Source organism: Rhipicephalus sanguineus, chromosome 4 (genome assembly GCF_013339695.2).
Source record: "Rhipicephalus sanguineus isolate Rsan-2018 chromosome 4, BIME_Rsan_1.4, whole genome shotgun sequence".
Lineage (NCBI taxonomy): Eukaryota > Metazoa > Arthropoda > Arachnida > Ixodida > Ixodidae > Rhipicephalus > Rhipicephalus sanguineus.
Window position 1 is genome coordinate 35633466 of NC_051179.1, and position 27580 is coordinate 35661045.

Genomic DNA, 27580 nt, shown 5'->3' on the forward strand with positions numbered 1-27580 from the left:
GGACCACGTCAGGAGCTAATCACCTCATTTTGTCCTGACCGTGGACAATGTCTTTTATTGTCCGAAAAATCAGCAAATAAAAAAAAATGCATCTGCGAAAGTGTATTTACAGCAATGGGTGTAAGTTTGAGAATTGACTAACATGAAGACTAAGCGCATAGAGTCAAGAAACCATGCATTTTTCCAATAAGTTGCGCTTTCACAGTATCTACGTGTGACCCGCAACTAAGTGCGATATATTTTTTTTTTATTCAAGTACCCTAAAGGCCTGGGTAGGCATTACATAGGGGAGTTATAACACAATAAAGCTGTTACAAGTACAGTGTACAAATTGAATAACAAATACAAACGATTGATACAAATAAATATAAATATGCACATACGCTATACATATGTAGAGATACTATTACTTAACAGAACAGGGATGCTACGCGGAGAAAATAAAGAAAGTACTACTAAAAAGAAACAAAAAAAAGAAAAGAACAGGACAACAAAAACTCTAAGGAAAATTTTCGCAGTGTTCAAAACAAGAAAAGGCTGCAAAGAAAGGATAATTCCCGTTCATTGAAATACCGCGTACAAAGAACAACGACAACAAGTACAACAAAACAGATATGCACAAGAACAATATTAACTTTCATTAAAATAACTTTTAAGTTTATTCATGAAATCTTCATGATTTTGAGAAGAAACGACGTCGGCAGGTAGCTTGTTCCAGTGATATATTGCGAGAAAGAGGGGGGATTTACTTAAGAAGTTTGTTCGAGCAAAAACGGGTTGTACTTTAAAGGGGTGATCCAGGCGCGGAAAGATACGATGGGCGGCCGTGATGTGGCATGCGCGGAACGACGATGATGAGTGATAAAGTTTGTGGAAATGAGATAGAAGTGCTATGATTCTTCTATTTTCTAGGGTGCTTAGATTTAGAGATTTTTTCAGGTTAGTTATGTTCGTGAATAATCTTTGGTAATGAAGCGGGTTGCTTTATTTTGAATTGCTTCGAGTTTGTTGATGAGATAAGACTGGTGCGGGTTCCAAATAAAAGATGCATATTCTAGTTTTGCGCGAACCAACGTCGCATAGGCCAATAATTTAGTAGACTTGTTTGCTAAGTAAAGGTTACGCCTGATAAAGCCAAGGGTTTTGCATGCACTGCTACAGATTGCTTCGATGTGGTCACTCCATGAAACGTTAGAAGATAAATGAACTCCCAAGTATTTTATTGTATGCGCACGCGCAATGACTGCGTCACTTAACTTCATTGTGACGTTATGCTCCGCGGTATTAAGCAAAAGGGAAAGAAACTCGCCCATGTTTCAAACCTTGTGCGGCAGATAGATGAGAAACACGCACCCACACTTTGGGACGCAAGGTCCCATTAGGTCGCTCGACAAGCGGGCCACAGCCCAATTAGCAACCGTAGCCCAACATACGTGTATCAAATGTCTAAGAAGGTTGATCTGTACAGCGTCAAAGACAACAGCTTAGGAGTTTTGATTTTTGAGAAGCCCTTTTTGAGCAAACGTCCACGTATATAGTCAGTCACCTCTTACATATTACATGTAGTTGGTCTCAAATAGGGTTGCCACCTACGCGGTTTTAGAGCGGCCCGGTCGGTTTTTGAGGCAGTGGGCCGGTCATCGTTGGCCGGTTTTTCTGGCCATCGTATAGCCATTATTTTCTTTTTTTTTCATTTTATGAGCGTAAATTAAGTAAATTCGAAGATACTGAATATTTTTGTAAGTCACCAAAACTCTCACGCAATTTCAACCAATTTCTATTTTGTGCCCATAGAAACGCGAAGTAATTAATCCCTCCAGCTATACCGATCAGTTAACTAGAGTCAAAAATGAACATCAGTGGTTACGTGTTTGCATCATGAGCGTAAATTACCCGCCTTCCAAGCAGCGAAAATTACGTCACTATATAGCTGTATGTTCCGAAAGACTGGGGATCTCAACCTGAGAACGAGAGCTGACTCCTGGCCGTGGACGACATCTATTAATAATAATTGCTGGGACTTTACATCCCAAATGGACGGCATATATGTAGACGGCAGTTATTTTTACGCCAGCAGAATAGTTTGTTAGCTCTGTTTCCTTTTTTTGTGCATGTACGTTACGTTGACTTCGGACTAGGCAAACATTACAATACGTGACATCGTGTCAAGCACTGAACAAAATAGCGTGTTCTTTTTTTCAGCACAAATTCAACCACCTGTATAAGTACCCCCCTCCCGAAGAGCCGTTTTTTTTTTTTCTAGAGGTAAGGTGGCGACCCTAGTGCCAAAGCGACACTGCAGAGCACTGTGGAAACGTAGCAGCTTACATGAAGTTTGACACAGGTATAGATCTTAATTTATACACATGTCACAGCCTCGTCCGCTATCACCTCCATAGACTGTGTGCGGCTCCGTTCTGAGGTCTTTACACGGGCAGTCCCCCCCCCCCCCCCAATATGCCTTCTACTCTCCGTCCACTTCTTTCCCTCTCTTCTTCTTCTTTCTCTCTGTCTAAAGAACAAGACGAGAAGGCTACAGAAGGAAGCCTCCACTTTTCCGGGTTGGCGAAACTGCTTGCTTTTTACTGGCGCTTATACCTATAGCGCGCTGTGTTTACCGATATTCATCACTGATCGTAATCGTAAGTATCAAGGGCACCGCATCCAGGTAACACTAAGAGATAATCTCTCGGCCGAAAAGAAAGGGTGTGAGCAACTACTCACCCGGCATGCATGACCTCGAAACTGCGAACGCTTGACGCTAAGCGCACCTCCTTGGGTGCCGGACTGAGCTGCAAATTGGAGGTCGCAGTAGAGGCAACCTGTCGCGCGCCTCTTTTTCTCATACGTGCCTGGATAAGTCGCGCAGGTTTAATTCTAGGAAAGCGAGACAATCACAATGGGACGGCAACGAAATAAGGGCGTCACAACTGATGACAATGCAAACACCGGGCGCCTTGTTTCCTCTATGAACAGGCCAAGGCCGCTGCCGGATAGACGGACGCGATTTTCCTCTCTTGTTGAGAAACCCGTTGCGCGTTGCTTCTCCAGGCAGCGACATTTTGCTGCTGGGAATAAGGTTGCTGGTTCGATATCCCGGTATGATGCTATACGATATACGACCATAGGCGTGCGCACGGGGGTAGGGGGCGCACCCCCCCCCCCCCCCCATCACCTAAAGGGTGGGCGGAAAGTCTGCCCCATACTGTTACTTAGTCGGAAAAGTCCTGTCATTGTTTAACGAGCAGGGTTACGATCACGCATGTTTTCGACGATAACGGCGGCTGAATTAAGGCCCCTGATATGTTCCATTCCAAGAACTGTTTGCTTCCCATCTTTACTCCCAGAAAGCCAGGGACCAAAGGCAGGCCATTGTGAGAAGCCTTTCATCCATTAAGAAGCACGTTGTCTATTGGATTCGAGTAAACAGGGGCGGGGGGGGGGGGGCGGTGCCTTGAAACTTTATTCCCCCCCCCCCGCCTCCTAATGGGGAACTCTGCGCACGCCTTGTGATATGACTTATACAATGTCAGTCGGCATAGCCAGGCAAGATAGCACAGTATGCAGACAGCGTTGTTTCTTTCCAGGTGGAACTTCGAAAGACGTGTAGGTGATCTGCAGAACTGACAACTTGCTGGAGCTATATATGCACTGTCACTGTGTCTATAGCTTTCATGCAGCTAGATTTAAAGTCCCCCTTTTAAAATATATCGGTGCATGATAGCTGGGACACCGTATTCACGCGTTGTCAACATACACAGCTTCGTTGCACGATTCGCAGCCTGTGTCTTATTTATTGGGATGAGCAGACCGAGATTAGATGCAGTATCTAACAGTAATGGCTGCGCAGCAAAACGGCGAAATCCACAACGCAAGTCGAAACAATGAAATTGAAGCCAAGTAAGTGTAGCCCCGCTTAAAAAAAATTATTGTCATTTTTTTTTTTGGGGGGGGGGGGGGGAGAGGGAGGGGGTCATAAGTACGGAAGTTAGCCTCACTATGAATACATGTCCGTCCTTAATACTATCAGGAATGAATTAAACGAAAGCTGCTATTTGGCTTACAATCAAACTGAAACAAGCAGGAGAGAAAAAACGCCGCCATGCTGGCGTGCACAGGCTGACGTCACTCGGCAGCGCATTTTTGGGAGTCACGCCTGTTTAGCGCAGCCCAGATAGGATTATGGTGGTGCCCAGAGTCTGTGAAAGTGTCTTTATGTTCTGCAAATATCTGCTCGAACGTTAGAATAACAGCAGAAAAGGTACAGCACGATATTTTCGAAAAACCAGGAAAGCAGCGCTTGCTCATAACGCACTCCTTCACTCCGTCTAGTACTGATGAACAAGCTATGCTTGTGTCAGCGCTTACGACGTTGCGTATATACCTCAAAAGATAGACAATCTAATCTCGGCCCAATGACCACTGACCTCACTGAATGATTCAAAAGACGCGCGCATCGAGTTTCTCTGTCGGTGGAGAGGAAAAGGGTTTTGAGAGAGGGTCGCGGGAAATCCAAGCAAGCTGCTCTGGCTGCTCAGAGCTGCTCTCAAGCCCGCACAGCCGAAGAAGCCAGTCGCAGCGGTCGCGAGATGACGCGACGCTTGTCGCTTGCGTGTACACGCCCTGCGCAGATATCAGCGCCGACTGCTCGTCAGCGGTGTTAGCGGTGTTAGTCGTCCCAGGCACTACAGGAACTACAGGCACTACAGGTGCTTCCCTCGGCTGCCTCAGCTGTGTTATTCTTCCGTTAGTTGTTGGTGATTGCGTGCATTCGGTGCGCCGTGTGAATGTAGTACAGCTGCGCTGCCAGCCGCATCCGCAGGTGACAAGTTGTGCAGGATTCGGACCGTGCGAGCTCTTTATAGCTCGTCAGTCTCGCGCCTAATCTCTTACCTGCAGTGCGGACTGACCTTCCGGCGTCTTAACGCCCTACCTGCGACATGCCGTGTTGTTTGGTGTCGTGGGTCCTGTATGTGGCTTTACCGTGGCTCATGGCCTTCGCTGCGTGGCTGAAAATAGCCGACGCTGACCTCACGCTCCTGTTCAAGTCCAAGTTCGGACGTTCGATAGGTGAGTGGTATCCATGCTGCGTCTAGTAGACGAACCTATCTCACTGTCGACGCGCTGTTTATGCATGCGTTTTTCCTCATGGTCAACCTCGGCTTTTCAATGACCCGCTTTTCGGGCCGCCGCCTCGTAGTTTCCCGGTGCGCGTTACGTTGCAAACCATTTCGGAAAGCCTTCGCTGGGATGTCAAAACGGTGCTCAGACAACTCTCGGCTTCCTTCACTAGTTGATCTTGACATATTCGCATGCCGGTGTGGTAACGCCGGGCAAGTCTACGCGGGCGTCAAAAAGCGCGCTCCTTTTAATTGCGCGAAGTACTACGTCTCTCGAGCTGGTTAGAATTAAAGGAGATAGAAACGAAAAGCCTCTCATAATGAACAGTCCGCTTCTAAGAGCGCAAAACGGTTGCACAGCTTTAAAAAATCTGAAACAGAAGAGTCCCTTAGTCGATATGCTAGTGTAACAGTTATGAATAAAAACTAGAAAAATGAGGACAGAAAGGGGGCGTGACTACAGAGTACTAGAGCTGCGACCCGAGCCCGTTTTCGCTTTTAATGTCGCCTAGTCTGGATAAGCTAAATATTACGAATGTGATTATCGGCTTGCTTTTCGAATTGCAGCAACCCTGAAAGGAAAAGTGATTTGGATCACGGGCGCATCGAGTGGAATTGGCGAGTACCTTGCATATGAGCTGGCAAAAGTGGGATCATGCCTAGTCCTTTCTGGCACCAACCTGGAGAACCTAGAGCATGTGAAAAACCACTGCCTTGGTAAGCAGGCTTTGACTTTTCTTTGCACCTGCTTGACCTTACTGTGTGTGAATTTCTTTATCGCACCATCCAGTATTGCGGTTTATGCATACTGTAATCTAGTGTTTAGATAAAACCTCGTCTGTGAAGCCACGAGCACGGCTGAAGAAAAACCTTTATTGGCGAGTGTACATTTTTCTTTTGCCTATGCATACTACAGTGCTCACTCACTCTTTAAAAACTGCAATTGTAAAACAAGAAAAGAAATGCTCATTAGCGCTCAATTCTAGCTCAGCTGGCCAAATTTTCTGTAATGTACAGAGCAACGCGTTTGGTTTTAATAATTACTGACATGTCTGACAAAACGAGGCCCCCAAGTCCGGCATGCATGTAGAAAATATTGATGCTAAAACTGTTCTTTGACTCTTTAGGGTCGACATATTTATTTTGCTTGCGAATCCATAAATTTGCTAGGTTAATTAAAATTTTGGGTCTCCGTAATTCATGCATTTGCTGCGATTTCTGCGCTAAAGGTTGCTTTTGAAAGGAGAAGATAGCATTGCGTAAGGTAGTGTTTCCGACTACATGAAGTTAATGAACTAATTTGAAGCTGCAGTAGTATTGACATCAAGTAGATGGACTATGCCCTCGTATGTACACAAACAGTTGTTTGTATGCATCTCCTAACGTAATTTGACCTCACCCCTTTTTATAGGTTCTATACTTCATAATTAGTAACTTCTCTACCATCTTTTCAGTAAAATTTGTGCGTGCATCATGGTACTGATCGTACTTGGCACAGTGCACCTAGTAGCCATAATGGCTCATGGTAGCACTTCGTGCAGCATGCTGTGATAAATACCATCGTTAATACCAACTTGCCCGAGAGTCTGCCCTTGTAAGGTAACCCTACCCCACTTGCTTTACTTTTATAGAGTTTGGAAAAGAAAAGGGGACGGAAGTCCTTGTACTTCCATTCAGCATTTGCGACTTTTCATCGCACAGCGAACAGCTTCAGAAGGTCTTGGACCGTTTTGGCAAGGTTTGTATTTACTTTCCTGGCAGTTACTTGGCTCTTCTAGTCCTCATGTGGAGGTGTCACCTGCTTTTTCTCTGCAGCTGGACATCCTGGTGAACAATGCTGGGCGCAGCCAGCGTGCCTCCTTTGAGGAGATTCCTGTCGAGATCGACAAGGAGATGTTTGACTGCAATGTCTTCGGTGCCATATCTCTTACGCGGGTTGTTGTGAAGTACTTCAAGGAAAAGAATGTGATAGGTCATGTTGTCGTCACCAGCAGCACGGCTGGAAAGCTTGGTAAGCACCCTTTTGCTTTGACTCTTCTGTGCGTATATGGTGGATTTCGCGGGAGGTGCTTTACGGTGTGTATTTTATTTTATTTATATATTCAAATACCTACAGCACCCGATGGGTGTTATTGTAGGGGGGAGAACAAAAAAAGAAAACATTATAGGTAGTATAATGCATCAAGAGTATCAATATTGTTAAGATAAATGATAATGCGACATCTACACTCTAAACATAACATCGCACTCTACAAAAGTAATAAGATAGATTCCAAGAAGAGAGCATTACAACATATCTATAAAAGGTGAAAAAAAAAATTAACAGATGCATACGCAAGGTTTGAGTGCTGCATAAATGTCGTGCGATACCCAGTGAAACAACCTTAATGAGAACGAGCAGATAATGAAGCCAAGAAAGGTATAGGGGCCGTTAATTGTACTGTTTGAAGTGTATTGTAACAACTGTGATATAGATGTGAAGAAAGTAAAGTGGGCGAAAAGACAACTTGCCACTGGCAGGGACCGAGCCTGCGACTTCGGATCCTGCCAGTGGATCCTGCCAGGTTCAGTCCCTGCCAGCGGCAAGTTGTCTTTTTGTCCACTTTACTTTCTTCACATCTCTATCACAATTGTTACAATACACTTAAAACAGTACAATTAACGGTCCCTATACATTTCTTGGCTTCATTATCTGTTCGTTCTCATTAAGGTTGTGTCAAACAAAGAAATGAGCCCTCAAAAAAAAATTCCCTAACTAGTGGAACAGAAATTCAGCAAGGGCACAGTCAAAGGAATTGAGTGACTACAAGATAACCTCCTACTGGGAGACTATTCCAGTCATACTGTTGTAGGAAAAAAAGAATGCTTATATATCTTATATGACAGCTCTACTCTCTAACCTTTAAGGAATGATCTATACGGGCTGACCTGTAGGTAGGACAAAGAGACTTGGTTTATGGGCTCCCCCCCCCCCCACTTCGCTACACCTATGGTAATAACTACTACGGGACTCCCGCATTTGTTAATTGGTCACTAATACTACTATTAATAAAAGCAAATAGTAGTGAACCCGCTGTCACTGGCTTAACGTGGTTATGCAACGCACATTTATTTTCCCTTGACCTTCATTGATGGAAAAAAAAATTACCTTAATGGTATCCTTGCTGCTATTGAAACTAGATGGCAAGCAAACTTTAGCTTAGTCATTCTCATTGCAATGCAAGACAGCTCCAGTGAAACGCCACAGTTGCATTGCTCAATCATTGTACTACCACGTCTTGGGACATAGTCTTGTTTGCTGACATTGCTAAGAAAACTGTGTGAAGTTGAATGTTAAGCAAAACTTTCGGTAATGTTCTTCATGTAAATAGGTGGCTCTGCTCTGCAAGTTCAATCACATATTGCGCTGATAACATATTTACAGTAATCTAGCAATATTGTGGTTCTGGCTCATTGTTGGGCCTAGTTGAGTATGTAACAGTTCCCTTTTTTTTTTTTTTTTGCTAGGTGCACCTTTCTCGGCCACCTACACTGGTTCCAAGCATGCACTGCAGGTATGTAAATTATTTGATACACACACTCAATACACACATTTGATGCACACATAAAGGACAAATGGTGAAATGAGAAGGGAGTGCGCTGACAACTGCCGTGGAGAGAGGCACAGTGCCTGCCTACTCTTTCAGGAGAAGGGAGTAAAAGCTGAAAGTAGGAAGAAGGAAAGTACAGAAGTAGCCAAATGACTGGAAACTTGTGCAAGAGTAGCAATGTCACAGAACAAACTAAAACAAAAATGCATCAACTCTGTTTAAGCTGATAAGCAATTCCATGAAACTGTAATCTTTGCTGACCTTGTGACGAATGATTGATTCCTGGATGAGACTGTGAAAGCTAGACTTCTGCGTTCTTAATTTCTCGCCAAGATCCCATGGCACATCAGCGTGACATCACACATTTTACAGTACCTTTGGTACTCGGGCCATTATGACAAAGCAAAACATTATACAAGCTTGATTAGTTCCATCTTTTATGGGTAAAGATGGCTTGCATAATTTTGACATCTTTAAGTATGCTGAGCAGATGGTGTCGACATTTGACTTCTCAGTGTCGGGGTGTGGAAACTCTAGACGTGTGCAAATATTAGAAAATTTCGAATAATGAATCAAGTAGCATTCTATGCAATTCGGTACTCGAATGGAATAGCGCATATTCGAAGTACTGAATATCTTCGAATGCTTTTCGAATAATCAGCAGCGATGGGAAAACCCCAAAGGCACAACACGTTGGAAGAGCAAAGGATCATTTTTCTTGTTTTAATTCGTGAATTACTTATTTGCATGCAGTTCAAGCTTTTACAAGACTATCGAAGCTTTACTCATTACCGGATAAAAAGCTTTTTGCTTTAAACTGCAGTGTTGTCAAAGCGAATGTGTCCTCAATGCACTACCATTACAATAAAATTTATGATGTTCATTCATGAAATATTATTTAATTTTTAGCTCTTAGTGTTAGTAAGAAGCTGGTGACAAAGTACCACCTAGAATACTGAAGTAACTGCTGTATTAATCCTACAGTAAAAAATATACCTAGAAGGCTCTAGTCGCTACTGTATACGAGCTTACCTCAGTGTACATTATTGCGGTGTCTTTTTCGTTCAAATGTAGCGGTAAGGTTACTTTGTTAAAGTTTGTGAATAATTGTCTTAAATAAAATGTTGTAGAATTCTAGGCCTGTCTTGAAAATAGTTGCCTTCCTATTTTAAGGCTATTTAAATAGTATTCGATTCGTATTCGATTCTGTTCTAAATTTCACTATTCGCACACCCCTAGGAAACTCGTGTGTTTTATTTTTTTTCATCTTTTCTGCTTTATGAACTCTCCTAATAAGAGTAGCTTTTCTTGGTGTTCTAAAACCGTGGTTTACTAATACAGCTACATTTTTAAATTGTCTTCTTAAGGCAAAGTGTAAGGCATCCCCTTGATACTTCTCATGTTATGCATCACAGCATTGTTCTATCATTATGCGAGATGCTTTAGTCGCATATCTGTTTGTATTTCATCTGACCTTGATGATCATTACATTGCTGTAAGCATTTCTTGCCGTATGAACAGTTCCAAGATTTGAATCAATTTATTGTATACTTCATATCTGTGTAAACGCGGTTGCAAGTAGTTCTAATAAGATGGACTGCAGTGTATTAGATGTTTTTCACTTAAATATGTATGGGCAGTAGAAACGATATCAACGCTTTATGCTTTGAGCTTTGCTGAACTTATTTGAAACCTACATTGGTGCATGTGCGCGACGTGTAGGATTTAGGTTGTGGTGCTTACAAATTTAGCTAATCTACTGTGACAATCTCGTAGTTGTTTTTTACATTATGCTTGTGCTGCTCGTGCATAAACCGTCGGACTGGAACTAGCATGCGAGACAATCGTGTACTGTTTTGGGCATCGTAAAGCATGTGTGAAAGTATTACTAAAAGCTTCTCTATTATTTTTCCAGGGCTACTTTGAGTGCTTGCGGCTGGAAGGTGTGCTCCTGGGAGGTTTAGACGTCACCATTGCCTGTCCGGGACCCGTATTTTCACGTATCCGGGAGCGTGCATTTACTGCCACCCCTGGCAAGGTATCTCTTCAGTTTAAATTACATGTGCCAGGACACTTGGCATATTCTTCTCTCTCTCCTTTATTTCTTTCCTTGCTATAAGGGTACCTGGCACCATTGTGAGTGCCACTTAATGATACAGCCACCCTTGTGAAGACAGATGTGAGAACTCATTGCCAAAGACTGGTGTGTTGCCATTGGTTGAGTTAAGCCCAACATAGAGTAATTCGACACCTTATAGCAGCTGTTGTATACACAAAATAGAAAGTGAACGTAAGAAGGGCAAGATCAGTTACCTCTGCCATATTGATATTGTAATATAAAGCTTGCATGAACAGGAATAAAGTGCCTCCGACAAGCTGGCCAATGTTTCAGCAGGTCAGCTTATCTGCATCAGAGGCGCCCCATCATCCTTGGCGTGTTAGATTTGAAAGGGTTAGTCGATGTTGCGTCACGTGGTGTCACTGTACTTTTTACCTGGTGTACTTTTTATCTGCAAGTGAAAGAAACTGGAAACGAAACCTTCCTGGTTGATTTTCATCTGCAAGTGAGAAAACTGGAAAGAGAACTTACCCATTGATTTCATTCTTAATTTGAGTGCTTAGACATTTTAGTGTCCTAATGACCCGTAGGTTTCGGGATCGAATCCCGGCCATGGCGGCCGCATTTTCGATAGAGGCGTCAATGTTTGAGGCTCGTGTACTTAGATCTAGGTGCACGTTGAAGAACCCCAGGTGGTCGAAATTTCCAGAGCCCTCAGCTGTGGTGTCCCTCATAATCATATCGTGGTTTTGGGACGTTAAACCCCAGATATTATTATTATAGTATCCTAATGTCGGGCTTGAAATGTTCAGTATGACAGAGCAGAATGCTGAGACATGTTACAGTATAGCAACAGTTGGAAAAAATATGACATTGCTTATAAAGAAACACAGTGCTGTTAGCATATAAGGGCTGCAAAAATTGAGCTTGCTCGCATTGTATTGCGACATTGCGACACTTCTTGTCTAGAGTAGAGTATCGAAACTGTTTCTTGGAAGCAAGTACTTTAACTCTTTGCGGTCCGAAACCCTCTGTCCATCTTCCGTTCACTCCGGTCCGAAACTAAGGCAATCGAAGATCAAGTAAAAGTTAACTCGCTCGTTTAGACATGACACTTATTGCAAGGAGAAGATGCGAGCATGAATCAACCACGAAAGAACTTGTCGAGCAGGGCCCGACCACAAGCCGCTGCGGTCGTGTTTCATTGTTGGGAGGGGCCCCGAGAACGGACCGCAAAGGATTAATACATATGTTACGTATCGGTTATGTAGAGCAGCATGACACTTGCCAGCACTTTTTCTGGTGCTTAGAGCGCTCATGCCTTTATTTAACAAACCCACACTAAAAAATACACATACCAGAAATGCTATGCCAGTATTAATAGAGGGTGGGAAAAATGTGCTGCACGGAATCTTCTTGCATGAGAATCGCCTAACCAGCAGTGCTTGTGGTTGCTGTTCTGTATGTATAGCAGCATGTATAAGCCATAACTTCGCGCATGTATTTGATTCAAGTTTATTTGTTCCCTGCAGCTGTACAACATGAAGGACACCCCTAAGTCTCGGCTCATGCCCACTGAACGCTGCGCTCGGCTCATGGCTGTTGCCATAGCCAATAAGATGGACGAGGTCTGGATTTCCGAGAATCCCATCTTGCTCACCATGTATTTGGCACAGTATGTGCCATCTATATTCAGAAAGTGAGTGTGCTTCAGCTTTTTTTTTGGTCTCTTTACGTTGTTGCGGAGTCAAGCTAAAGTCTAAACATGCTTAAATAGGAAGAAAAATGTGAACATGACACGAGGCTACAATTTTCTTGGAAGCTGGTGCCGCAAACAGGCAAACATATTGTGCTATTTTGTTACATCAATATTTAGTAGTGGGAAATTGTATCTCAAGAAGAATTGAGGTTTATCATGTCATTACCCTATCGTTAGCTCAAACTTAGCCTTGACACTATTGAGACCACAAACATAGCTTTCAGCTTAGCATGCACAGTGCTTATTGGGACTAGTGAACACCTTCTATTTTCTAAAAAACTGTTGACGGTATTTCTTCTTTGCCTTAATTCATATTGTGCTTTTTTCTACTGTAGTTTTATCTTGTTGTATTGGTAACCCTTGAACCTGTTGAATACATTGTTTAACATTAGCCATATACTGTGTGTTATGTAGGCACAGCCCAATTGCCCTCCCTAAAAGAAAAATATCGAGGCTTTGACATCAGAGTTGCTGTCATTGGTGCCATTATTCGATAATTTCTTGAATGGAAAGGGTAACCAACCTTGTTCAAGAAGTCTCTTGCGTGATCATTTTCCTTTTGGTGGGTGAAATTTATCATGGTTACAAAATTCCATGCCAGTGACAATAAGTTTGGCCAGTAATGAGTATAGTCTTTTCCATGTCTCCATTATTTTACAACTCGCTGCTGCTAGTGCTGGGACTATATAATAGCATTATCTATGCAAATAGATGCAGAGATGGAGCTGTGTTTTGTGAAAGCTTGAATGACATGCCTGGAGCTTATTCTTGCTTTTGCCTTTTCTTTGTTACAGCTACGTCATGAAGTTGCTCTTCACAAGAGAAAGGGTGATGAAGCTGAGGGAGGGCCAGTAGGGAGCTGCTGATACATTCCAGTGGCTGATTCCTGTGCACTAGTTGGGTGTATGGCTCGTAAAGCGACCTTATTTTTCCAGTACCTGTTGTTTGCTTACACTCTTGCTTATAAGCACACAAATTGGGAACATGCTGTAGCATTATGCAAGGTACATGGCATGTTGATCATGCCTAGCTTAGTGTGCATGTGCAAGTGTAATATGTGCGCGATTTTTAATAAATACCATGAAGATCTCTTTTGATAAAATCGTGAAACAGATTATTTCACAAGGGCAGCTGTGCAGTGCCGATGAATTTGTATTAATATGACTGATATTGTTGCAGAGATGTTTTTTTTTCCACAGAATAAAAAGCAGAGTTCAGAACGGAGCTTGTCTGGCTGATGTGTTTTCTGTTGAATATTTGGTAGAATCGTGCTATACTAACTTTCCTAGTGCCAACCACTTAAGGGGACATTAAACAGAAAACCCACTTCTCTTAGCAAGTTGCCATTTCACAATAACTAAAGCGCCACTCTTGCCAGACTCTTGGTAATCCAGAAAACATACAGCGGTGAGATCTCGCCCTCCTAATGGGAAACCCTGTGCATGCCTATGAGTAGGCATGCACTGTCAGGTGGTGACAAGGCTATGACAATATCTGCAAGCTGGCACTTGAAGAGATATCAAAATCAGTCTTTATACTTCTATGCCTTGTCACAATCTTGCACATAATCAAGGCATTGATGGGAAGCTCACACTCAGCCTGAGGGGTCATGTAAAATATATATCCCCCCCCCCCCCCCCCCGGCCCAAAAATATTTAGTTTGCATTTATTGTATTCATTACAATCTCCGTGAATATCCCAGCGCTGCAGCCACATCGCGAGCCCTCCACATTCCCCTAAAGGCGCTGAGACGGGTGCTCCAACTAGGGCTGCAGAAATCCCAGCCCTAGTTGCAACTAGGGCTGCAGCTAGGGCTGCAGGCGCACGCATACGAACACGCATCTAGTGAAGTCAGACCCCCCCTCCGCCTGAAATGAAGGCAACGCTGGCCGGGCCCCTGACCTGACGATTTGTCATCAAACTCCTGAGAAAGGCCGATGCTAAAGGCGCATGCCGCATATGGAAAGACATCGGCCCCATTTGTAAGGTGATGCAGTGCAAGGTGAGCACAGAATAGTTCCCACATGTATGAATGAAAACAGCACAGGAACAAGAATACAAGCGAAAATATATCGTACTAAATGAGATGGTGCCTTTGATTTCCTCGTAAAGGAAACAAGAAATCATTCAACTAAAAATCGAACAACTGCAACAACGAATGACCGTGTATTTTGCCCTAGCACCGAAATAAACGCGTATCAAAACTGCCAAGAAAACGAAATGCCTTGAATAGGCGTGTCGGATGTCTGGAAAAGCGCCATGTCGCTTGTCCAATTGAGATAACTGATATTTATTCTCCAACCAAAGTTACGAAAACACGTAAAAGCCCGACGTTTCGGAACCAGCTCGGTTCCTTCCTCAGGGGGGACTGCGGCGGCTTGGCAGCGGCCTCTTTAAGGCACTCTCGCGGTGGTTAACGATCCCACGCGCATTACCGCGGAGCGTAGCCCATGCGCATACACCGGGGGGAGAGTTCCGAGGGAACGGTTGATATTTTGAGTGGTCCTCTGTATGTGCCACGACTCCAGTAGTAACCTCCTCCTCCACTTGGTTTCACTTTCGAGGATGGCGGTTCCGTTGAAGTCTATTCTGTGGTCGAACGTCTCCGCGTGCTCGGCGACGGCGCTGCGTTCTTTGTTGAGTTTACGGACGTCGTTGACGTGTTGCCTAATTCGTTCGGGGAAGTTTTTGGTCTCGCCGATGTATGATGAGGGGCAGTCGGCGCACGGTATTTTGTAAACGACGCCGGGCGCCCTGTCCTTTGTTGGTCGGCCTTTCGGGCGGGGAAGGAAGCGGCCCAGCGTGCATGAAGGCACGTGCGCGATGTGCACACCTTCTTTTCTAAAAATCCGGGCCAACGCCTCGCTGGCTCCCTGGACGTATGGGACTGACACGCGTTTTGGAGAGCTGTTCGTCAATGCTGGTTGGGAGTCGCGTAACCTCTTTTGCTCTGCACGGCGGGCGACGGATCGAATGAAATTTCTGGGATAACCGTTTTTTCTTAGGTCCGCCATTACGCGGGCCTCTTCTTTCCGGCGTTCCGTGTCAGTGGAACATATCTTTTTGGCTCTCTGAAGTAATGTGGACACAACGGAGGCCTTGTGGGTGGAGGGATGGGACGAATCGTATTGAAGGTATCGGCCGGTGTGCGTCGGCTTCCTGTAAACAGAGAACTCCAAGTCACTGCCCCTTCTTGCCACCTGGACGTCGAGAAAGGCCTTGTGGAGGCCTTGTGGGTGGAGGGATGGGACGAATCGTATTGAAGGTATCGGCCGGTGTGCGTCGGCTTCCTGTAAACGGAGAACTCCAAGTCACTGCCCCTTCTTGCCACCTGGACGTCGAGAAAGGGGAGGGTGCAGTGTCGTTCACACTCGACCGTGAACTGTATGGCTGGGTGAACGGAATTTAGGTGCAGTCTGAAGTTTTCAATTTCAGATGTCTTCACGACACAAAAGCAATCGTCCACGTAGCGAAGAAAGAGCTTGGGTCGCGGCGAGAAGGAGCCAAGTGCTTCCCTTTCTATATGTTCCATGGTCAGGTTTGCCATTGTGACAGAGATGGAGGCTCCCATTGCGGTTCCACTGTTTTGCCTGAAAATCGTTCCTTTGTAGGAAAAATACGTGCTGGACAGGCAGAATTCCAGTAGGCGGCAGAGTTCGTCAATAGTGAGCGGGGTCCTTTGACTCAAGCCATCGTCACCCTCAAGAGCAGCACGGGCACAGGATACAGATAAGGGTACCGGCACATTGGTGAACAAAGATACGACGTCGAACGAGACCAGGCTCTCGTCTTCGTCGATGCTCAGCTGTGATGCTAGCTGCACGAAGCGGCTGGAGTCGCGGACATGAGTTGGGGTCTTCCGGGTGAGAGGGGCGATGATTCGGTGCAGGAAGCTTGAAAGGGCTCGGCATGGAGAGGAAGTGAAGTCGACGATCGGTCGGAGGGGGGCGCCAGGCTTGTGAATTTTGGGTAGTCCGTAGAAACCGCGGCCGGTGCGGAGCCGTTGCGGCAGATTAGACCTAGGTAGAGTGCTTTTAATTGTGGGTGGTGCTTGAAAATTTCGGAGAGTAGCTTGTTTAGCTGAGTCTGAGTTTGCTTCGTCGGATCCTTTTTTAGCTGCGTATAGGGCCGAAATCTTCCGGTCATAGTCCCGGCTGTCCAACAGCACCGTTGAGTTGCCCTTGTCGGCGGGGAGGATGACAATGCTCTGATCTTGTCGGAGTTCCCGAAGGGCTTTGCTCTCTTCTGCGGTCAAGTTCTTTTTCCCTTGTGACGGCAATTTCGAAAGGATTCCAATTGATTTTAGCCTAATTTCTTCTCTGGCGCTTGGCCTCACACTCTGGACGGCTTCCATTACAGCTGCAACGATTTTCGATAAACGGGGCGTCGTTGACACGTTATACCCGTGTCCCTTTGCCAGAACAGAAGTTTCCCGATTAGTGAGTGGGCGGGATGACAAATTGGTGACAAACCTGGGATTTGGGTTGCCTTGGGGCGAACCCCGGTCCAACAGGTGAGAAAGTTTCCTATCCTGCGTGGTCCGATGCCTGTCTGCAGACGACGCCGCCACGGAGTCCGCCACGGAGACCAGACAGACTTCTGTATAATGTTTACCTTCGCTTGTCCTATGTATTCATCATCATCATCATCATTTATTAATATTTTTTTCGCTTTCACAGAAGCTGAGGCGCTGGCAAAAAGCATGCGTTGGTGGTGTCCGATACTGCGCCACATTCCAGAGTCATCCCTCAGTAGCAGCCCATGTCTTTGTTTACTGCAAGCACCGGCGTAGAAAACACGTCATGGTCCATACACGCACAACATGCATGCATGTGCAAAAAAGAAAAATAGTAACCTTGCCTAAACTTAGCGGAAAAACATACAATGACTATGTGTAGTCCCGCATTGGTTGGAAGCAATCCAATCCGCAGTCAATCCAAACTGTGTTCAAACTGTTCAAACTTCTCACGTCGGTCGATGTCGGCGCTTGTTTTATCTGTGTTATCGAAGAGCAAACCGGCTGTGTTTGCCGGATGTTTGGTGCGCAAAGTGCGCGTGAGGAACTGGCATCGCTCACTAGTGCTTTCGAACAAGCTGTGCTCGTCAAATTTCTCCGGCCGCGCTGCACCACATGACGGTAATCGAAAGTTTTAAGTCGCTTGTTGCGTTAGGCCCCTTCGGCCCCGTCACCAAGTTCGAGTCGGTGTTTTCCTTGCCAGCTCCGGTTTAGTGTACGTCACGTAATTAAAGTTTTGCTGTATAACTCGGGGGCTGTGGTGTAGTTTATTTAGAGTTAAAGCTCAAAGCTCTAGTGTTTCTATTGAATCGAAAATATAGCTTCGTATTTGTGGCGGTCTGGCTCAGGGGGCATATGGTTAGTTTCGGCAGCGAACCTGGTGGTACTAGAGTCGTCCAACGGCTTAAATGACAGGTGGTGCCAAGGAGGTTTAACAAAAATAAATAAGCAAATAAATAAGTCTCCTTGGGTCGTACAAACGTTCTGTAACCTCAGCCAGCTGGTGTAATAACGTGAGGCGGCGCAAAAGAAAGTTACAGAATCGTTAATTAAAAGTGTGTGCCGCAAAACATTCTCAGTTTAGGCTTGCATTACTAAAGGTCTGACTTATTCAATTTTAAAAAGTGGCATTAGTATAAGCTTAAAAAACGTGGGAGCCAGAAAAAATAAAAAAAAGCAATGATGTTGACTGGTACATGTTGCTTTTTATTGTCTGAAATCTTGCCGCTAAAAATTAAGTTGTCCTCGACGATCACCAAAACGAGGTAGCAGGTGCAGGTGAAAGAACACTAAACGCATAAACGTGCTATGATTGTTCATGATATCATCAAGTCGTATGATTTTACAAATTTAAACTTCTGACGTTTCAACTTTACATAGCAGTGCAGCCATCTGTATTGCTGAGCGTCATTTTCTTCATTCCGGCAGAACTATGTGATATGTTGCTATGTGCAGCAGCTGTAGACTCAGTACAGCAGGTGGTGATACCTTTTCGTTGGAGTGTAGCTGGTGTCGCTCTCGTGTTGCCGGAAAGAGTAGGAGAGGGGAGGGGGTGGAGGGGAGTGGAGTAGCGGACCGAAACTAACTGTGGATTGACAGAGACATACAAAACAAATGTGTCGTGGTTGTAATCGAAATTGCAAGACTTACGAAAGGTTCATTCCAGCAGTATACACTGTACACATGCCTAGAACAAAATGTAGCTGGTTACTGGAACTGCTAATGTTTGCGAAGTTGGGGTCAACTCACGTCTCTGGCTGTTTGTATCACTGTGTCGACGCCGCAAAGTTGGTTGCAAGCAATTATCCGCGTGTGACCGATAACCTTATCCTGCCTCGCTGCGTTCCTAGCCGGACTTCGCGTGCAAATGATTTTTTTTCTCTCGTTGCTATCATCATGTTCTTAGACTTTCAAAAGAAAGCAAGCACTTTCAGGCATTTTAGTTGGAGTTAAGTTTAGACGATGATTTAAAGGGGTCACGAACCTCCTCTCGGGCTTGGTGAAAAAAACACATCCTGCGGAAAGCAGACGCAGCTGTGAACAGCTCAGCCAAATGTTGCAGCTGTGCTAGGCAAGGAGAGTTTAGAAGCGGAGCGCGAAGTTGTCATTTTCTTAGGCGCCCTCTTTTCATACAGAGGCCTGTGCTCACTCTCTTCGGAACTGAGTGAACGTGCTAGCACGTTTGGCGTCACACAAGAGATAGCGAGCTATTGGCCAATAGCCAACATAAATTGGCGCTGACGTTTGCATCTTATGTGCTTCTTGCCACGGGGTGCCGCCACGTGCCGTCGCTGCGCTCCATAGTCTGCTAACATTACACAATAGCCACACTAGCGCGCACAGGAATCAACGGGAAAGAGCGGTCGCGTTTCGTTACGCACACTTAAGGTCATGACGCGCGCTGACGTAACTTCTTTCCCCTGTGCCATCCCTCCCTGTGTAGGTTCCAGTGCGCTCGTCGGGACGAGAGAAGAGAGCAAGCGCTTAAAGCGTGCGACAAACCCCTATAACTCCGCTCGTTCTAGGTGGATTAGAAAAATTTTTGCGGATGTCGGTTCGCGAGATAAACTACGATATCGAGGTCACTCAATGATCACTTGGAAAAGTGGCTCAGGACGCCTTTAGCACCGCACTGCCTGAAATATAATCATTAATAGGCACAATATGACACCCCCGAACCCCGATTGACAATATGACCGCCCCCCCCCCTCCCCTCCCGACCCACTCCTAAGGTAACTGAAGCCTCTTCTGCCCGGCCTGTGACCCGAAACGCCATTTCTTTTCTGCTACAAAGCAACGTTTATTATGTTCAAAATATGATTTCACACCCTGCACTGGCTGGACTTCCCATCAAGCGGCTTATTTCAGATTACAGCTATGGCAAATCATCCTATTGCCTCATTACGCAAGCAAGACACATAATACTTGTAGGCCTCACCAACGCCTCCTAAATAATCTGGGTAGAAAACGCGTTCGAAGCAGCGCGGCGGCGTCCAACCGGTTGGACGGCCACTCACGACGTGGGTGACGTCATCACACGTGACACACAGGCTTGAACAGTTCTCTAAAGGCGTTGGCCTCACACACACACACACACACACACACACACACACACACACACACACGCACACGCACACACACACACACACACACACACACACACACACACACACACACACACACACACACACACACACACACACACACACATGCCTGTAGATAAGAGTGATCCGTACGGTTTGCCCGCAGGAATGTCGGATGAGTCACACGACGGTGCAGCTGAGAGGTCTTCTACCAGCCTCGAAGAATCGTACAGACGCTGCTTCGTCGGCGGCGACCTCTCGGCGCAGTACAAGTTGGTCAGGCCCGTAGTGCCGCCTGCGATGGTCGTAGACATCGTCAATTACGCAAACGAAACGGTACGTATAGGTGCAGCAGTTGGCGAGAAGTAGGGTTGCCTAACGTATTCGCGAATTAGAGCAGCTAAGAAAATAGTGACAGAAACGAGGATATAGCGAAGACACAAGGATACACGCACCTGTTTTTTTTTTGTATCCTGTCACATTGTTATCGCCTGGTTTTCTTCGCTTTTTTGTGGTTGTGTTCATTCATGAATATATTAGTAGATAGACTTTCACGTACATCCCACGGATCCGCCTCACATTCATTCATTCATTCATTCATTCATTCATTCATTCATTCATTCATTCATTCATTCATTCATTCATTCATTCATTCATTCGTTCATTCATTCAGCGTTTGCTATAGCATTGGTCAGGAGCTTAGCTGTTTCGCTGATTTAATTATAATATATTACGATGTAAATAAACAAGTGTGAGGAGCTTTTCATTACCACCGGCAACTAAATTATTGATGTGAGTTTTAATGAATCGTGGAGGAACTGAGAAAGGCTCGGAAAAGAGCAGACTGCTATGAGTGTTATCAGTCTAAGGACTGGGACAATAGGTACAGATATCAGAGTGTAGTGTGAGCGACCGCATATGTAAACCATATTCCGTTAACCTCCTCACACCTGAGAGCAATTAGGCGCGTGAAAACTGCTCGTGCGAATTGTCGGCATCAGGGGCGTAGCCAGAAATTCTTTTCGAGGGGGGGGGTGTTCAACCGTACTTGTTCGTGCGTGCATTTGTATGTGTGCGCGCATATATACGCAAGCAAAATTAAATATTTCCGGGAGAGAGTGTTTCAACGCCCCCCCCCCCCCCCCTCCCCTGGCCATGGCCCCTGGTCGGCATGCTGCTTTCACATGTAAGCTAATTATGACTGTGGGTTACTAATAGATGGTTCCACAATACTTGTCCTCCAGCAGGGACGCCGGTTCTCTGGTCTATGAGGCTCAGTGTTCCGTCCAAACCTATAGGAACTAATGTCCCTTTAGAGGGACAAGGAGCATGAGGAGGATAATAGTCTCGTCGCATCCTGCGGCCCCGATCTTCTTATCCACCACTTTCTTTTTTTCTCTCTCTCTCGAATTATACGAGGCAGGTTTCATGCAAGGATGGTCTGTGCGTGGACGTCGGATGCGGTCCCGGACAGAGCACGGAACTTTTCTGTCCGCATTTTAGGAAAGTCGTGGGCACCGACATCAGCGAGACACAGATTGGCATAGCACGATCAGCTTGCACCGCCGAGAACGTGAGCTTCGAGTGAGTGGTATGGGTCACTATAGGATCAAATGCGAAGTCTATAGCATGCAAACAGTTGGTTACGGTGTATGTTCGGTCTGCTGCCAATACAGTGATGGGGGGAGGGCGGTATGGCGCGTGTTTTAAGTTTCGTGCGACATACAAGTACCGTCTTGTAGTCTGCAAGCGTATTTCGTTGTCGATAAAATTCGCTATAGCCGTAAGCGTATAATAAACGGCGCGTTCTCTCTACAGGGTGTCCAATGCGGAGTCCCTTCCTTTCGACGCCGGCACCGTGGCTCTGGTGTCGACGGTGAATGCGCTGCACTGGTTCCGCTGGGACTCCTTCTTCGCCGAGGTTCGCCGGGTTCTGGTCGACGGCGGCGTCTTCTGCCCGTCGCTGTTCCGGCTGCGAGCCGTGGCGGAGCCGGGACTCGAGGACTGTCTCGAAGAGGTGCACGCGAATTATTGAATTTATTCGGTCTATATAATATCCGTCAAACTACAAGGAACGCTTTTGATACGCAGCGTTACCATATGGGGCGACAACAGACAGTTTTAGCTAAGCGTCCGCAGCAGCCCTGCAGACTCAGGCTGCCAGGCTGCCGTAGCCTGCATTCGCGGAGCCGCTGCGGAGGCAGGCTGCCAGCCATTTCAAATGGGAGCCCGCATCCGCTGAGCTGCTGCGGACGCCCAACTAAAACTGTCTATTTTCGTCATACATATAGTAAATGTTCAATGTACTAGAAGTGAAGGCTCGTTCACGCCTGCGACTAGCACTGGTCGCGCGATCAAGTTAGTCGCAAATCGCCGCTTAGGTCGCAAAGCGAATACTTTTGCTCAGTTGTTCGCTTTTCAGTCGCGCTTTTCAGTTCGATTTTTCAGTCGCGCGATTGCAGTCGCAAACCTCTGAACCAATCAGATGCGTAGCAACAGGATGCGAGCTTATTTTACGGGGCGATGGAATGCGAACAGACGTGAATTCTGTGTGGTGACAATCATAAGTCGCAAGCAGGTGTCAGTATCGGTCGCCTTGAGTCGCTTTCTGGTCTCCAGTCGCAAATGGTCGCGCGACCGGTGCTAGTCGCAGCTGTGAATGAGCCGAGCAAGTACACGTATATACGTTGTACCGTAACGGCGTTGCATACGGAAGAACACCGAGTTTTGCATAGTGCTCACGAGCAGAAGTTCTTCGCACGCGTTGCATGCCAAAAATGGCGCTCTTACGCGCACAAGACCATTATACGGACGCAGCGTGTATACGCTGTGATCTTGCATATATACCCTGTATAAAATGCAGCGCACGTCCCACATTGCTCGAAAAACACAATGTAGAGAGTGTATTGTCATGCCGGGAAACGACAAAGAATCAGTGACAAAGGAAACTAGTTATCACACACGTGCGGCAGTCGAAGCGTATGTTACAGGCGCTTAAAGGGCAAACCACGCAGGCCTAAAATGATGCTGCGTCGCCATGCGTTTCGTCCGCCGCCGCACGTGTGTTAACTGTTGCCCCGTCACTGCAGGGCAATTATAAAATTGAGAGCACTCTCACCTTAGTTAATGCCTTAGTAAAGGCTAAAACGAATATTTCAATATACAGACGCCGACGTGGTTTGTTTCCTCTTTTGTATTTTGTGGACTCGTTGGACTGACGAAATGCGACAGTTTTGACAACATTCTTGTCGCTCACTCAGAGCGGATTTCCTTTCAAGCATAGACGGATATGGCAGATGTATACGCGCATAAACGCATATACTGTTGTTTAAAGCTTGTGGTTGTGTACACAGCTGATACTTATCTGTTAATGGACTTAATAAAAGATTCCGCCGCAGCAACTGCAGGATACAGCCGAGGTTTACCACAACTGATTTTTTTTTTGTCGCGAGTACTTTTCCGTCGAAACCAGACAGCTTCATGCTGCTTTTTGTTTGTTTGTTTGTTTGTTTGTTTGTTTGTTTGTTTGTTTGTTTGTTTGTTTGTTTGTTTGTTTGTTTGTTTGTTTGTTTGTTTGTTTGTTTGTTTGTTTGTTTGTTTTACTTAAGTTGGTGGCAACTGACTTCCACGAAATTACAAGATCCTCATTTCAGAATACGGTGCCTACGAAATGAAAGAAACCTATCAGTTTTTGCCCACCCCGCCATACATCAGATCGTAAATATTATAAATACCTCTCGTCACTTGTAAAAATGACTTCAATTTACCGTTTAACCGTTGAATGAAATTGATGCACCGAACGAACGGAGCTGCCCCCAGATGATATTGGGCCCGTAAGTCACACACAATGCGTTGAACATGTATTGTCTACTAGTGCTAGAGAAAGAGCGGAGCCTTCTTGTGACACCGTACATATATGTCCAAATGCACGTACATCGTAATAATAATATTTGGGGTTTCAATTGCCAAAGCCACGATATTGTCGCGAGAGGAAACGACAAACAGGGAACTCGAAGCGATTATTATTATGAGACATGCCGGAAAGGAGGGCTCCGGAAATTTCGACCATCTGGTGTTCTTTAAAGGGACACTAAAGAGAAACAATGAATTGGTTTAGATTGATAAAGTGTGCTCGGAGAACTCTTGTGTAGTTTATTTCACCACCATAGGTTTATTATTAGAGGAGAAAACCAAGTCCAAAGTTTCATTTTTAAATTTCACGCCGATCTTTGTAGTTCGTGACGTAAAAGACTTCAAAGAGCATTTAACGTATTTTGGCGCCACTGGCTCGACGAAATTTCCACCAACTCGTTATGTCAAGTCTCTGGCCCCCTCAGATGACAATGTACTTCGATTTAACCGATTAGGAACTACGTAGGCCCAAGCAGGCGCCGTCAAAAATATGTGACGTCACAGCAAATGGTGCGGGAATTCCAAGGTGGCGTCGCCATCTGTATTTTCTTATTGCGCGTTTTCTCGCTTATTAAGCGTCTTCGCGCAGAAAGCGTGGTGTTTTTGGTATCGTGGGAGACTACTTTACTAATGCGAGAAAAATCGTTTTGCTCTTTATTGTCCCTTTAACGTGCACCTAAATCTAAGTACACGGGCCTCTACCATTTTGCCTCCATCGAAATGCGACCGCCGCGGCCGGGCTCGAACCCGCGAGTTTCGGGTCAGCAGCCGAGCACCGTAGCCACTGTGTAACCGAGGCAAACTGCACGGACTTAAGTAGTGGGAGTTATTTAGAGTAAAAAGATGCAAAACAATTGACTCCATCTTGTTTTTCCAATTCGCCACAGTCAGCCTAAAACTTCATGGTATTTTCTGTGGTTTAGTTTCGGTACCAGGAGTTCAAGGGCTATCTTACTGCTCAACACGACTTCTGGACGTACGGCTACGAGAAGACGGAAGTGCCCTTCAGTGACGTTCGCAAGTGAGTTTATAGTGCGATACGGGTGAAGCCATTTTAACACGACCTAGCACGTGCGGTAAATGTTCTTCCAACTTTTTCGAATGCTCAATTTTATTTCCGTAAACTTCCTCGCGAATCACACGTGGATGGAGGGAACAGCGTGCATCGTCAGGCACGCAAAAAACGTTTCACGAGCACACGTTGTTTTGCTTCGATTTACGAAAGTTGACTAAATGATTCTGCGAGAAAAAAAGAATATACAAGATGCGGCGAGGGTAATTCATTCTTCCACTATAGGTGTTCGCAAATGCGAAAATCGCGTGCAGCCGCCGCGATCGGCCCATCGGAACGGCGATGTGAATTCCGCATTAGCATAAAATTTCAGCGGCGTGAAGAGCGTGCAAATGCGCTTTTGTTTATCGCGCATGCGAACTTTCTCCGCCAGACACAGAGACATTTACGTTCACTCTCTCTCTATCTAGTATGCAGCAGTGCTAGTCACGCTCCTTCTGTGGGCTTCGTAGCTTGTTGGAGGCCGCAAGCGTGCGGACGTCCACTCCGCGCGTTGTTTTTGATCTCGGCTTTCTTCGATTAATTTATTCACCTACCCAGGGGGAAAACCTTTTCGGGAGGGGGGAGAGAGAGACAGACTATTACACCTTTTTAATGTATGTTTGTGCTTGCGTTTGTATGCGCGCATGCAAAATTTAAAAATACTCCCCCCCCTCTCCCCCCCCCCCCGCTTTGCATACGCTAATGCCCTAACCCCTTCACCATGGTGCTGAGAAGTGACACCCCGTGAACTGTAAAGCACCTCTTAGTGAACTGCAGAGTCACCTTCGTTTTACTGTGAATGCCTATAACTCTCACCCCACCCCCAACCCACGCCCGCACTCCCCCCGCCAACCTTCTGTCGGGTATCTTTTTTTTTTTTGCGTGAAACTCATTATTAGAAAGAACACTGTGATCGTTACTTACAACTGCCACCATTAGTTGTGCTAGAGAGTACAGCAGCTGTGCCAACTTAGCGCATTCCCTTACAAAAATCGCGCGTGCTAGTCAGCTGCATGTGAAGACAAAGTCCGATAAAAAAAAAAGAAACGAAAGTCTACAAAGAACATCACAATACCTGTGAAGAGTTTTGTTAGGGTTAGCTGCCAGATCGATCGCGGTAATCATGACGGTTGACAGTATTCCGTGCAATGGAAGCCGTGCCGGAATAATTGGCTTCACTGGCGTAGTCAAAAGGGGGGGGGGAAGGCCCGACATTTTTCAATTTTGCATGTGTATATTATACACGCGCACATACAAACACACAACAAACGCGCGATCATGCATAAAGCGTGGCTGAACCCCCCCCCCCCCCCCCCGCTTCCCCCCGAAAAAAATTCCTGGCAATGGCTTCCATTCACCAAACGGTAAAGCGCAGTCCGCTGGGGTCCAAAAAAAAAATGCAAACATTTAAGTTTATATACTAGAGTAATCGTGTCAGTCCCCCCTTTCTCTTTCTCTGTTTCTTTTGTGCCTACAGGAATGACTACGTCGTGAATGAGATGACGACACTGTCGGCTGTTCTGGCGTGTGCGAGGACTTGGAGTTTTGTGATACGGATGGAAGAAAAGGAACCGGAGCGTGCCAGACAGGCCCTCGAGAGGCTAGAAACGAGGTAAGTGCTGGCGTGACGCTTCTCGAGGCTTGGGCGTCGACATGGGAGACCTAAAGGGGCACTCCCCCCCTCACCCCCTCCAAGCCACACCGGCGTTCTCCCTCCCCCACCGCGACGTAACTCGGGTTAGCACTCCCCAAGACAAAATCCTGCCGACGCCCATGTCTCAAGGTGCTGGTGTTCCTCGCATCTTTTTAAACAAACTAAGCTTGATATAAACGGGGCCAAAGTACGCCATCTTGGGGAAAAGTTGCGTGGTGTCATGGAAAAGAGTTGCGGAATGAAGTAATCTTTGAAATGACCAATGCTGTAATACTTAAAAAATGTCCGTGTAGTGTCCAGGGACTCGGTTAGGGAACCGTGAGAGGCGTTGGAGACGTTAAGCCATGTCTAGATCGCTGGCATCTATAGAGCTCTTTGTAAGGACCGAGCACTCCTCAGGTTGTCAGAATCCGATGGCGGTGCAAGTGTTCTGGCACTGGGTCTACTGAGGTTGCACATGTGCGTTTGAAAGCTAACAAGTGCTCTCCTGATTTACCAGGCTGCGGTTATCTGAATTCAGTGGTCTCTGGAGACGACCCTACTGTTAATCTTGACCAATATACTACCATAGTGCCACAGGCTACTATAGTGTACTGGAATAATACGATTACAGTGCACTGTCGCTATAGCAGGAGACTGAAAAAATGCCCCTCGGCCAATTGCTTCTTGTCGTTCCAGAATTCGCTCGAAGCTTGGCAAGCCCGATGAAGATGACCCGGAGGTTCAAGTAGCCTACAGAGCGTCTTACATCCTGTGTCGAAAATAACATTCCGGTGGACTATAAAATTTTCGCTCTTGTGCGCGCACATGAAGTTCAAGAAGTGCTATATAAT

General features: G+C 45.8%; 2 protein-coding genes across 2 annotated transcripts; both read left to right on the forward strand.

The window, feature by feature from the left end:
* The first annotated feature begins 4576 nt into the window (after positions 1–4576).
* LOC119389773 (dehydrogenase/reductase SDR family member 7) lies at positions 4577–13752 on the forward strand. Its single transcript, XM_037657164.2, has 8 exons — positions 4577–5070; positions 5688–5837; positions 6752–6858; positions 6936–7131; positions 8628–8674; positions 10626–10748; positions 12302–12468; positions 13323–13752. The coding sequence occupies exons 1-8, from the start codon at positions 4941–4943 to the stop codon at positions 13381–13383; spliced, it is 981 nt and encodes a 326-aa protein (XP_037513092.1). The 5' UTR covers positions 4577–4940; the 3' UTR covers positions 13384–13752.
* A 3743-nt stretch (positions 13753–17495) lies between these two features.
* Positions 17496–27533, forward strand: LOC119389774 (putative methyltransferase DDB_G0268948). The gene is made up of 7 exons (XM_037657165.2): positions 17496–17665; positions 20294–20463; positions 21551–21711; positions 21946–22144; positions 24963–25060; positions 26571–26705; positions 27426–27533. The coding sequence occupies exons 1-7, from the start codon at positions 17506–17508 to the stop codon at positions 27511–27513; spliced, it is 1011 nt and encodes a 336-aa protein (XP_037513093.1). The 5' UTR covers positions 17496–17505; the 3' UTR covers positions 27514–27533.
* Positions 27534–27580: the final 47 nt, after the last annotated feature.

Excerpts from the sequence above, each read along its gene's own strand:
- LOC119389773 (XM_037657164.2), top strand. The coding sequence starts at position 4,941 with ATGCCGTGTTGTTTGGTGTCGTGGGTCCTGTATGTGGCTTTACCGTGG. Across the intron at positions 5,071-5,687 it reads CAAGTTCGGACGTTCGATAG|CAACCCTGAAAGGAAAAGTG; the intron begins GTGAGTGGTATC and ends TTCGAATTGCAG. Across the intron at positions 6,859-6,935 it reads TCTTGGACCGTTTTGGCAAG|CTGGACATCCTGGTGAACAA; the intron begins GTTTGTATTTAC and ends TTTTCTCTGCAG.
- LOC119389774 (XM_037657165.2), top strand. The coding sequence starts at position 17,506 with ATGTCGGCGCTTGTTTTATCTGTGTTATCGAAGAGCAAACCGGCTGTG. Across the intron at positions 21,712-21,945 it reads GCCGAGAACGTGAGCTTCGA|GGTGTCCAATGCGGAGTCCC; the intron begins GTGAGTGGTATG and ends TTCTCTCTACAG. Across the intron at positions 25,061-26,570 it reads CCCTTCAGTGACGTTCGCAA|GAATGACTACGTCGTGAATG; the intron begins GTGAGTTTATAG and ends TTGTGCCTACAG.